We start from the raw sequence: 13,340 nt of genomic DNA, 5'->3' as shown, positions 1-13,340 counted from the left end.
GGAACTAAACAGGGCCTAAGTGTTTTGACGGATCCAACTAGGGCCCTGGTCAATGTGCCCTGAGCCCCTAACGGTGCGAGAGAGGGCTCCTTTTCGAACTTGCCTGGCCCATTCCCCCTGTGTTTTATTTTTTTTTGGTGGAGCCCATTCCCACTCAGTTCAACGCCCCATCTCCTACGAGGCGTGTTGAATAACACGTGTGACTGCGACTGTAAGGTCGCGCAAAGCGCTTCGCACACTTGTGCCCCCTCGAAAATAAGAAAAATGTTCTAGAACACAGAAAATGCTGCTATAAAAATTGTCGTGAATAAGAGATAAAAATGCTCATAAAAATAGTAATTGTTTAGAGAACACAGAATAAAATGGTCTAAAACAAAATAAAAATATTCTAAAATATATCATCTAAAAATAATCGAATATGGTCTAGTTTTCATAATTAGTAATACAATGGTGCAAATAGAATTTGATTTGACTAATGAATTTGCAATCTACAATTTATTTTTCTAAAATCCTATGTCACACGGAATCTACATGACACGGAATCTATCCATCCAATCCAATCCAACGAAGAAAAACGAATGAAGAAAAAACAGTGACTTTACATCATTGTGGGCCGTGAATGTGCTTGAATTTGGCCTGCCCGTCTGCTGCTTTCTGCGACGCGCGGAATGCCAGTCGCGCGCGCGATCACTATTTGCCGACAGCCGGCTCCCCCCTCTCCCCCGCGACCGCCGACCGGTTCCCACGAGAAATTACGATATTTAACACTTAATTCGCACGCCTTACGTGATTTGACACTCAATTCGCATGCCTTTTGAAATTTGACATTCCACACACGAATTCTTTCTATTCAGGGTTTTCAGCCTATTTTTTTAATTCTTCTCATTTTCTTCTCATTTGCATTTTACAAAGATCTGAAGAGACGAAATTGCCCCCATCTTATCCCTTTTCACCGTGAGATTGAATCTGCTTCTCTCCAATGCGCTTCTCTCTTGTGCGCCTCTTCTTAATCGAATAGAGGCAAGCCTGGGATTATAGATGTCCATGTAGCCCGCAGCCCGTTAGCCCGCCCGAAGCACGGCTAATTTGGCCCGGCCCAAGCACGGCCCGGCCCGGTCCAAACCGTGCCCGGGCTGGCCCGGCCCGCTCTCCGTGCCCGGGCTTGGGCCGTCACCCCAGCCCGTGGGCTGGCACGGCCCGGCACGGAATTAGCAGGCCGGCCCGGTAGCGGCCCGCTAACTCCAAAGGCCTACCGAAGTATTAAACATACAGCCCAGCCCACAGCCAGTCAACCCTAGCGCCCCCATCCCCCGACACCGTCCGACTCCTCTATCCCCCGACTCGACTCCCCGCCGCCTCCTCGCGCAGTGCTCCTCCCCTCCGCGGCTCCGGCGCTCCGCCCTCGCGCAGCAGGCCCCGCCCCGCCCGACTCCTCGACTCCGTCGTCCGCCCCGCCACCTCCTCCGTTCTGCCGACCTCCTCCGCTCCGCTGACTCCGCCACGCCGCCTCCTCCGCTCCGCCGCCTCCTCCGCTCCGCCGACTCCTCGACTCCGCCGCCTCCTCGGCTCCGGCCCACCGGCTGGCGGCGGCGGGCTTCCTCGGCTCCGGCCCGCTGGCCGGCGGCGGCGGGCTTCCTCAACTCCTCGACGCCGCCCCTTGCGCAACCCTAGCCGGCTCGGCTAGCCCCTAGATCTAGCGCTGTTTCGTGGGCTGCCGTCGCCGTGGCCGCGCCTCTCCACCGCCACCGCCGTCGCCTCGCCGGTCCCGCGCCTCCTCTCCGCCGCCGTCGCCGCCTCGCCGGTCCCGCGCCTCGCCGGTCCACCGCGCCGCCTCCCGCGGCCGAGCACCGGCGGTCCGGCGCCCCCATCGTGGGCCGCGGGGGGCCCGAGCCCGAGAAGCAGGCCGGGCTTTGCGGGCTGGCCAGGCACGAAACAGGCCCACGGGCCCGTGCCTGGGCCGTCAGCGGAGCCCGTGGGCTGACCCGGCACGGCCCGCTAATGAATAGGGCCGGGCCTGGCACGGCCCGGAGATGACCGGGCCAGGGCGGGCCCGGGCACGGGCCGGGCCGGGCGGCCCGAATGGACATCTATACCTGGGATGGCTCTTCATCGTGTCCATGGCCATGGGCGTGGTTGTCATACGACCCTCCTCCACGGCATGAGCCACGCCCGTTCGCATGGCTGTGCCTGTACACGCCGGCGTGTGTGCGTATGCCACAATGTGCATGACGTCCTCCTTGTGGCCTCCCCCGTCCCTCCCATCGACATCGCCCCTCGCCGCGAGCGCGCCATCCTCTAGCAGCGCCACCGCGATCTCCTCTCGTGAGCTGCCATTAGTAGCGGCAGCCTGTTCCTCCTCACTGCGGTGCTTCTGTTCGTACATGTGCGTGCCGACGAAGTTGACGACGAGCATCCCGAGCGCGGCAACCATGGCGACGACCCCGGGAACCGAAATCGGCGCCAGAGCGCGGCCGGGTGGTAGGGGTTCGTGGAGGACGAGGACGGCACCGCGCGCAGCGGTGGCTGACGAGCGGGATCTCGACGCCGGTCGCGCCGGAGATGAGGATGGTCGCGATGACCACCATCTTGAGCCCCACCGCCGCCAAAGAGGCGCACAGGGGAGAGGTGAAGATATGAGAAGAATTGAGAAAATAGGCTGAAAACCCTTAAATCGAAAGAATTCACGTGCAGATGTTAAATTTCGAAAGCGAATTAAATGTCAAATCGCTTGAGGCGTCCGAATTAAGTGTCACATATCAAAATCCCCCCCCCCCCCCCCCCCCCCCCGTCTCCAATCAGCGACATTTTCACCGCGCGCGACGCGACGCGAGGACGCGACCACCGCACCCCCCGCGGCAGCCCACCACCACCTCCACTCGCGCGCCCCGATCCAACCCCGCCACCGCCACCAGCGCGGCCGCCGCGAACGGGGTCCGACACCCGGCCGATCCCCCCCCCCCCCTTTCCCCGCCACCGCCAGCGATCCCCGGTGAGTGAGCCCATCCCCCACGATCGGTTCCTTCGACCTCGCCGCGGTTTGTTTTTACCCTTGTCCCTCCCCATTCCTCGGGGACTCCATTGGTGCTGTGCGCGGGCGCTTTGCTTGGCACTCGGCTAGTGTATGCATCTATAGTTCTATGATGAGCGCTATCGGTGTGTCACCCACGAAATTTGTTGACTCTTCTGAAGCTGCTATAGTGCTATTGCTATCGTAGCTTTCAATGCAGATGCCTTTAAGTGTTGTAAAACAGCCGTAGAAATGCAACTTCCAGATGATGTCTTGTTTGTAGAATTTTTGACAAAGTTGATTTTAGGTATGAATAGTAAATTTGCCTCGCTTGATATAAGTATCTTTTTTCATTTGCCAGGCAAGAACCACATTACATTCAGGTGGGTGCTTTTCCCTTTGCTGATTCCATAATAAACTGAGAACGAGTGAGATTCTTCGCAACACAGATCCATCTGGATTTTTAGACAGGGAAAATGAGATGAAAGCCATGCTATGCTCAATATGGTGAGTAGTATCTTGGATCATCCGTCTGGTTCAATGGTCTAACATGATCCAATCTGTGTATCATCAGACTTGAGATTTTAGTATTGTTCGAAGTCTATATATGATGTGGATTATTTTTTATTTTCATAATTTGTTTGCTCCATGGAGGATTCATAATTCTATTGGTAGTGTCGAACTCACAGCTTAGTTGTTTTATGATAATTGTAATGTACAAGTATGTTTCTAATGATTTTGAACTATTGGTGCTACCGCGCCATGGATGCTATAACTTTTCCATCGCAAAACTTTATGTTAGATTCTTTTCTTGCATATTAAGATGTGGTGATGCCATAACCAGAGATTTGTCGTATTTCAAGTCCTACCTCAAAAGGCATGATCCTGGCATTTCCTTGAGAAAAAGGAGCAAGTGAGCAAAAATGGCCTCGAGGGCTATCATCAGGAGGCGGAAGGACATTCTCCGGCACACTAGTGTGCCTATTTTATCCTCATTACCCACTAACACAACTGGGCAAGAAAAAATTGGATGTGAGATTGATCAGAGATCCGTATGTTTGTTTTCAGAGGACAGTTTAGCTTATTCTGATCATGCTAAGGTGCAGTATACTTTGAGTAAGCAAAATCTTTGTGGCCTCAGTAGTGGTTTCACATGTCGCCCAACTTGTGGGGTTTCTCTTACCACTTATGGCTCTAGAGCACAAAACTTTGTGTTCCCCTTGGGAATCAGGTGTTTCCTCCAGTTAGTGCGCACCACATCAAACACAGCTGGCCAACCTCAAGTTAATATTATGGGCAAGCAGAGTGAGGATGATAAGAAGAAGCAACAAAAAAAGGAGGCCTCCCCAGAAGAATGTGATCAGGCAGTGGAAGGATTAAGCACTGCAAAAGCAAAGGCTAAAGCTAAGCTGGAGGAAGTGCAAAAGACTGACCAATCAATCATACAGAAGTTCTGGGCGAAGCTTCTGGGTATTGGCCCTGCTTTGAGACTTGTTGCTTCAATGAGCAGGTCTCTGTTTCTCTCTTGAAATTGAAGCACCGCTGTATCATTCTATTTTGATGGATAGTTTTTGTTTACCTTTTCAACGCTTGACATATATTTATTTTTGTGGGTTCAAGAGCTGATTGGGCTGCAAAGTTGAAGCACTGGAAGGATGAATTTGTTTCTACACTGCAGCATTATTGGTTGGGCACTAAGTTGCTCTGGGCAGATGTTAGAATCTCATCAAGACTGTTAGTCAAACTTGCTAATGGAAAGAGCCTTACAAGGCGAGAGAGGCAACAGCTCACACGTACAACAGCAGATCTGTTCAGGCTAGTACCTTTTGCTGTGTTTATTATTGTTCCGTTCATGGAACTCTTGCTGCCAGTGTTCCTCAAGTTGTTCCCAAACATGCTGCCATCCACTTTCCAGGACAAAATGAAAGAAGAGGTATCGACCCAGATCGATTAGGCTGTCTTTGTAACAGAATTACTAAATGCTGACATGATTCATGAACACATTTATTTTCCTATATACAGGAGGCACTAAAAAGGAAATTGAAAGCAAGGATGGAATATGCAAAATTTTTACAAGATACTGCAAAAGAAATGGCAAAGGAAGTTCAAACATCACGTAGTGGAGAAATGAAACAGACCGCTGAAGATCTGGATGAGTTTTTGAATAAGGTTTCATCTTCTTACATGCTGAGTTGGTAGTTTCAAGTTTGAAACACAGACCACTAAATGCTTTAGTCTTTGCCTATTGGTGATGTACTCAAATTTACAACTAGGTTAGGAAAGGTGGACATGTCTCCAATGAAGAAATTTTGAACTTTGCTAAGCTATTTAATGACGAGCTGACTTTGGATAACATGAGCAGGTTGGTGCTTCATATACTTACTCCCTTAATAATATCAGATGCCTGATCAACCTTTTTTCTGCAGACCTCGGCTAGTAAATATGTGTAAATACATGGGGATCCAACCTTTTGGTACAGACCACTACTTACGATTCATGCTTCGAAAGAAGCTACAAGAGTATGTCTTCCAAATACCTTGTCATGCAGATGTTAGGGAAGGGAAAATATGTGATGGATGTTCTGATTGTGTGCAAATTTCTAGTTCATCTTTAAGAGTAAAGTTTCATTGCATCATTAGCATTTGAGCATGTTTTTCTACTTCATGTAGCTACTACAGATGTGAGCCTTTTGCATTAAGATAAACTAGACACATTTCATTGTTGCACATTTCTGTTACATCTTCTCATCCTGTACAACTGTAGTGCACTTATGTTTATCAGTTTATGTCTATGTTTTCAGAATTAAGAATGATGACAAGATGATTCAAGCTGAGGGTTTGGAGTCTCTTTCTGAATATGAGCTTCGACAAGCTTGTCGTGAACGAGGTCACCTTGGCTTGTTGTCAACCGAGGAGATGTGCCTAGAGGTTTGCTCAGTGCTACTTGCACATGCGAGTTTTTTTTTTCATTCAACACCCGCATCACTACATCAGATTCCAAATACTATTTGTCATGTATAAAAGAAAATTTGCTAAGTTGGATAGTCACAAAGATTCGGGGTCGATGGGGTCGAGGGACGGGGTCGAGGAACGGGATACGGTCCTTTTGAGAGGTTTTTACAAGGCGGGGACGAAAATGACCCCGCGTTTCCGGGATGGGGTCGGTGTTTCCGGGTCGAGGAACGGTACCCTCGACCCCGATTTCTGTGACCACCTGATCCAAGGTTTGCTCAGTGCTTGTGTTCAATTGCTCTGGGATTGATTATTTTTATTTTTGTATGATACTCACAGAGTATTGAAGTAGATCAGGTTATTAAATAAATAAATCATACCAGATCTTTTTGGGTGCCTTGGTGGTTCAACAGATGTTATGTATTCACGCTTTAGTAGTTTGGTTTATTAATTATGTTGAGCGCCAAGTGTCAAATCCCTATGATGTTTCACATGTGTTTTACATAAAATTTCTTGTCACATTCACATATTGAGATGCATCTCATGGCCCTGTCTTATAAGTTCTATTGCTACAAATAACTGCTACAGTCGCATGCGGTAAAATGTGTATCAGGTTATATGCAACTTATTTGACGAATTCTTCTTTTGCTAAAAAACTGTTACTGTGCATCGAAAAGTTTGAGATTAAACAAAGACATTAATCCTTGAGATATTGGAGGTGTCTTTAGTTTTCTATCTAATGATTAGATCAGTATTTTGCAAGAATTGTGTCTGATTGAAGTTAATTATTCTAAGCACTTCCTTTCTGTTCAGCTCAGAGACTGGTTGGATCTATCACTCAATCATTCTGTGCCGTCATCTCTTCTAATACTCTCAAGGTAATATTTTTGATAAATGTCCCGTTGCATATTGCCTCTATTCAAATTCTCATGTGGTTTTAAAATCCTGTCAGAGCTTTTACTGTGTCTGGGAGAATGAAACCTGAGGAGGCTGTTGTAGCAACCTTATCTTCTCTGCCAGATGAAGTTGTCGATACAGTTGGGACTGTACTGCCTTCTGAAGATCCTGTTTCTGAGAGGAAGAGAAAATTGGAATTTCTGGAGATGCAAGAGGAACTTATCAAGGTACTATGGACTATAGATATGAATCATTCAAATCCATTTTACATATCTTGCTACTATCACTTCCATCAAACAGCTGCATAATTTATTAGTCATATACTCATATCGTTAAGTTGTTCACCTTAATTACTTCCCCGACTTGTAGTTGTATATTTCCTTTTTTGTTTTTGTTTTTTTTCTTTATGTAATTCAATTGTCCAGTTTAATATCTAAGTCACCTATCCTTATATGTATACTCTTTGGCTGAAGAATCAGCATAGTTATACAACTTTTCTGAATCCCACAATGTGATAATTCAATGCCATGTTGTCGACAATAAATTGTTGTTGATGCTTTTTCATTCTGAATAATAATCAGGAAGAGGAGAAAAGGCAAGAGAAAGAAGAGAAGGCGAAATTGGAGGAGCCAAAGGCTATTGAAGCAGATTTGGCTCTGAAAGAAATGATTGAGCCTACTGCTAGGGAGGAAGAGGAAGTAAAGAAAGCTAAAACGCATGATAAGAAAGAGCAACTTTGTAATATCAGTCAAGCATTGGCTGTGCTTGCATCTTCTTCTGTATGATCTAAGCACTTTCTTTGTTACTAATATTCCAATCCTGTATTTCTAGGAAAAACAAAAACTTGCATTAACATCAACACTACCTTCTCCTATCTTGCAGTCTGTTACCAAGGAGCGCCAGGAGTTTTTAAGCCTTGTGAACAAGGAGGTATGACTCGATGTTGCACTAAACATTTACACACTGTGTATTTGCATAAGTTAATGACGTACCCCACTCATGTGCAATACAGATAGAACTATATAACAACATGCTTGCGAAGGTGGGTACAGATGGTGAAGAAGAAGCCAGGAGAGCATACAGGGTTGCTAGGGAGGAATCAAACCATGCTGCGGAGGCAGCTGTGGGAGAAAAGGTTTCTTCAGCATTGATAGATAGGGTAAGGAGTTCTTTTCTTTCTCTAAACCTTCACAAGTTGATATATCCCAGCTAAAACTTATACCAGGAAATATCCTTTATCTTCAAGAGAAATATATATTAATAAGTGTAAACAATTATATCAGTTAATCAGTAATCAGAACAGCTTGAAAGTACATGAACTGTTTGGCTTGCACAGAGAATTCCATCATATTTGTAGAAATTTCACCTGGTAGTTGTGGGCTCCATTTATTAGCGTATAAATTGTAATATGTTTTCAGATTTGTAGAACTGTAGAAATTTGTCACCAGATAGTTTTAATCAATCAACTCCGCCTATGCTGACTGGAAGACTCTCTCTCCTGAGTCATCTCAGCATGGCCGGTCCCAAGCCCGGATAAAGGAGGAGGGTTGCGTTAGGTTTTGGCAAACCAGCATAAAAATAGCCACTCTAATGGATTTGAAACCCACAAAAAACTCGTTGGGGCGTAACCCTCTTAGCGACGCGCTACATCGGAACCCGGGTGTGGTGATAAATGGGCAAGGGCCGGGTCGCCATCCCCCCAAGGGCGCGTCGTATCATGACCTGGGTACGATGATAAGTGAGCAAGGGTCGGGTCGTCACCTGAATGGCGCGCTACATCTACGCCCGGGTGTAGTGAAAAATGAGCAAGGGTCTTCGCACTTTCCTCGACGGGTGCGAAGGGTAAGGAAGCTAGCCGAGCCAATTAGGATTCGTATAGGTAGCTGGAACGTAGGGTCCCTAACGGGTAAGTTGCGAGAGCTAGTTGATGTAGCAATTAGGAGGCGTGTAAATATTCTATGCATTCAGGAGACTAAATGGAAGGGTCAGAAGGCGAAGGAGGTTGATGATACTGGCTTCAAGCTTTGGTACACGGGAGCAACTCCGGGTAGGAATGGTGTAGGCATCTTGGTTGATAGGAGTCTTAAGGATGGAGTCATAGAGGTTAGAAGGCAAGGCGACCGGATTATCCTAATCCGGTTGGTAGTTGGAGATTCGGTTTTGAATGTGATCAGTGCCTATGCCCCTCAGGTAGGCCTTAGTGAGAGCACCAAGATGCAGTTCTGGGAAGATCTAGATAGCATGGTTAGTACCGTGCCTACCAGCGAGAAACTCTTCATAGGAGGAGATCTCAACGGCCATGTGGGTGCGACTAATGTAGGGTTCGAGCGAGTGCACGGGGGTTTTGGGTACGGTAGCAGGAGTCAAGAGGGGGAGGATGTGTTGAACTTCGCGTTAGCCTACGATTTGTTGATAGCGAATACCGTGTTTAAGAAGAGGGAATCCCATCTTGTGACGTTTCGTAGTGGACAACACTCGAGCCAGATCGACTTTATCCTTGCTAGGAGGGAGGATAGACGTGATTGCTTAGATTGTAAGGTGATACCTGGGGAGTGTGTTGTCCCTCAACACAAGCTTGTGGTGGCGGACTTTCGTCTTCGGGTACGTGTCCACCGGGACAAACGTGCCAAGATTGCGATAACAAAGTGGTGGAAGCTTAGAGGGGAAGCGGCACAAGCGTTTAAGGAAAGGATGCTAGGTGAGGGGCCTTGGGAAGAAGGAGAAGACGCAGATGACATGTGTCTAACGATGGCAACATGTGTTCGGAAGGTGGCCTCAGAGGTGTTTGGCGTGAGTAGGGGAGGCAAACAGGAGGGGAAAGACACCTGGTGGTGGAATGACGAGGTGCAAAGGGCTATTAAGGAGAAGGAGTGTTTCAAGCGCCTCCACCTTGATAAGAGTGCAGCCAACATCGAGGGCTATAAATTAGCGAAGAGGGTTGCAAAGCGAGCTGTGAGTGTAGCAAAGGGTAAGGCGTATGATGACCTATATCAGCGGCTAGGCACGAAAGAAGGGGAGAAGGACATTTATAGGATGGCTAGGATCTGCGAGCGGAAGACAAGGGACATCAACCAAATCAAATGCATTAAGGATGGGACAGATCGACTGCTAGTGAAGGATGAGGACATCATGGATAGATGGAGAGAGTACTTCGACAAGTTGTTTAATGGGGAGAGTGAGGGCCCTACCTTTGAGTTAGATGACTCTTTTGACGATACCAACAGACGTTTTGTGAGGAGAATTCAGGAGGTAAAGATCGGGGAGGCTTTGAAGAGGATGAAGGGAGGTAAAACGATGGGTCCTGATGGTATCCCCATTGAGGTGTGGAGATGCCTAGGAGATAGAGTAATAGTATGGTTAACTAAGCTTTTTAATCTCATTTTTCGGTCAAACAAGATGCCGGAAGAATGGAGGAGAAGTATATTAGTACCTATCTTCAAAAACAAGGGCGATGTTCAAAATTGTACTAACTACCGTGGGATTAAGCTGATGAGCCATACGATGAAGTTTTGGGAGAGGGTTATCGAGCATCGCCTAAGAAGAGTGACAAGTGTGACCCAAAACCAAGTTGGGTTCATGCCTGGAAGGTCAACCATGGAGGCGATTTTCTTAATACGACAATTGATGGAGAGATATAGGGAGCAGAAGAAGGACTTGCACATGGTCTTCATTGACCTTGAGAAGGCATATGACAAAGTACCGAGAAATGTCATGTGGTGGGCCTTGGAGAAGCACAAAGTCCCAACTAAGTATATTACCCTCATTAAGGATATGTACAAGGATGCGACGACGTTTGTCCGGACATGTGATGGCAACACCACTGACTTTCCTATTAACATAGGCCTACAGCAGGGGTCAGCATTGAGCCCTTATTTATTTGCTTTAGTGATGGATGAGGTCACAAGGGATATACAAGGTGAGATCCCTTGGTGTATGCTCTTTGCTGATGATGTGGTGCTAGTTGACGAGAGTAGGGCAGGGGTTAATAGGAAGTTAGAGCTGTGGAGACGCACGTTAGAGTCGAAAGGGTTCAGACTTAGTAGGACCAAGACCGAGTACATGATGTGCGATTTCAGCGCGATTAGGCATGAGGGGGGAGACGTTAGTCTAGATGGACAAGTGGTGGTCCAGAAGGATACTTTTCGGTATTTAGGATTGGTGCTACAAAAGGATGGCGACATTGATGAAGATGTTAGGCATAGAATTTCAGCTGGCTGGTTGAAATGGCGACAAGCTTCTGGCATCCTTTGTGACAAGAGGGTGCCACAAAAGCTAAAAGTCAAATTCTATAGGACAGCAATTCGTCCGGCGATGCTATACGGTGCTGAATGTTGGCCTACAAAAAGGCGACATGTCCAGCAACTGAGTGTAGCAGAGATGCGGATGTTGCGGTGGTTTTGCGGGCACACAAGGAGGGATAGAGTCCGGAACGAAGTTATTCGGGATAGGGTCGGAGTAGCACCAATTGAGGAGAAACTTACCCAGCATCGGCTGAGATGGTTTGGACATGTCCAACGAAGGCCTCCTGAGGCGCCGGTGCATAATGGGGTTCTTGAGCGGGTCGATAATATAAAGAGGGGTAGAGGTAGACCTAAACTGACGTGGGATGAATCGGTTAAGAGAGACCTTAAGAATTGGAATATCTCTAAAGAGATAGCTTTGGATAGGAGCGCTTGGAGACTAGCTATCAATGTGCCTGAACCTTGAACTTATTTCTTTCGGGTTTCATCTCTAGCCTACCCCAACTTGCTTGGGAAAAAAGGCTATGATGTTGTTGTTGTTGTTGTTGATAGTTTTAATCAATCACAAGTTCACAACCATTGTTCAACGTTATAAGATGTTTGTTTCAGCCTATCATATAGGAATGTAATAAACACCAATGGATTTCTTTCTAGAAGCAAGTTGTTGTGGGGATTTCTCGGCAAGAAATACTCATGCAAGAAGAAGAAACCAGCATCCACTAATTGACCTCGGTTTAGTTGCTTGGTTGTTACTTGTTAGTCGATTGGAGTTTGTTAGCTTGAGGTTAGCCGAGATTGTTTGGGCCTGACTCTCAAAATATGAGATCGGCAGAACATGGGATTAATCAAGGGAATTATCTAGTCCACTTAATCAGGTTGTTCAGAGACTTGTCATGAGGGTAAACATGCCTCAATCTCCTTGCCTATTCCTTGCACGTATACAGCCATAGCAAAGTAGTTGCTGCAAATTACTTCCTAGATATATAGAAAACAAGTAGGTACCGCTATGCTGCTGTAGAGGCTGGGTGTTATGCACTAGTCAGTGCTGACTACTTTTTGTCAACTTTATTTGTTTGCAAGTAAATGCTAAAGAATATGCAAACACCATTGCGATGTTATCCTTCAGAAGTTTATATTGGTTGAGTTTACGCCCTATCCGTGTGCGACTCAATTTTTCTGCATTTCAGGTTGATGCTATGCTTCGAAAGTTAGAAAAGGAGATTGATGATGTTGATGCTCGAATTGGCAATCGCTGGCAGCTGCTGGATAGGTAGGCTTGTTCCGCATGCTTTTAAGTTTTATTTTGAATCACATAATGTGTTGCACACGCCAACAGAAAACTGCAGCACATGCCAACACTCCGCACAAATTGATTTTTCTGGTATATGTTGATTTCTTTGCAGGGACCGCGACGGCAAAGTGACTCCTGAGGAGGTAGCAGCAGCAGCAAATTATCTCAAAGACACCATAGGGACAGAAGGTGTCCAAGAGCTTATCAGCAATCTTTCCAAAGACAAGGGTGCTTACATTCAACATTACTGTCTATCATATTGGTGAAAAGGATATGGCATATCTTCTGTTCTGCTATATTGCTAAGCCTTTTTTTTTGGTGCCTTGCAGAGGGGAATATCCTTGTGGAAGACATTGTGAAATTGGCATCACAAACAGAGGAAAACAATGAACATGAAGAAGTGCCACGATGATGTGAACAGCAGGCACATTCTTGGCTGTCAGAACTCAGCGGTCAATTCATTTTCGAGGGAATTGACCCAGTGAGCTCAAGGCAGTTTCATTCGTAGATCAAAACTTCAAAAGGCTGAACGGTCACTTTTTGTTCCGATTGGCTGGTGCTGAGAAAGTTGTCCAGTAGCATAGCTTCTTGTTACTCTATAACGTTACATTCATACATTATTTGTTTTTATAACATACATTCACAGTTAGCACCGGTGCTGAACACCAGGTAGAGGGATTCTTGAGGTAAAATGGCAACTGAAATTTAAAAAGGTTGCCATGGAAATGGAAATAAGCTTAATGGAGCAGTTCGATCTTTATCTATAATATGAATAAAAAGTATAGTAACTGATTAAGTATATCAGTGTCCGGCTTAGTTTCACTATTGCTATTTGAATGAGAATGAATTAATTTTGCAGTCTCATTGTAAGTTTGTTGTTATGTTGTTGGATATGCGCACGGACACGATAAAATAAGGACGAAAGACGCTCGTCTTGGTATATTCATACTTGA

The 13,340-nt window shown here is 46.4% G+C and overlaps 1 protein-coding gene across 2 annotated transcripts; it reads left to right on the top strand.

Annotated features, from left to right (window-relative positions):
- Positions 1–2,998: 2,998 nt before the first annotated feature.
- LOC120681773 (mitochondrial proton/calcium exchanger protein-like) lies at positions 2,999–13,188 on the top strand. Of its 2 annotated transcripts, XM_039963361.1 has the most exons (15): positions 2,999–3,514; positions 3,852–4,517; positions 4,628–4,940; positions 5,030–5,176; positions 5,281–5,369; positions 5,434–5,526; positions 5,808–5,934; positions 6,772–6,836; positions 6,911–7,082; positions 7,437–7,634; positions 7,738–7,785; positions 7,868–8,014; positions 12,284–12,366; positions 12,500–12,615; positions 12,717–13,188. In XM_039963361.1, exons 2-15 carry the CDS (start codon positions 3,931–3,933, stop codon positions 12,797–12,799), a joined length of 2,268 nt encoding a protein of 755 aa, XP_039819295.1. In that variant the 5' UTR covers positions 2,999–3,514; positions 3,852–3,930; the 3' UTR covers positions 12,800–13,188. The 2 variants fall into 2 exon arrangements, with proteins under 2 accessions (XP_039819295.1, XP_039819294.1); XM_039963360.1 differs by having other exon boundaries at positions 2,999–4,517.
- The last annotated feature ends 152 nt before the right edge of the window (positions 13,189–13,340 follow it).

The sequence above is a fragment of the Panicum virgatum genome, chromosome 7N (assembly GCF_016808335.1).
Source record: "Panicum virgatum strain AP13 chromosome 7N, P.virgatum_v5, whole genome shotgun sequence".
In the NCBI taxonomy this organism is placed as follows: domain Eukaryota; kingdom Viridiplantae; phylum Streptophyta; class Magnoliopsida; order Poales; family Poaceae; genus Panicum; species Panicum virgatum.
This window is presented reverse-complemented; position numbering and strand designations above follow the sequence as displayed.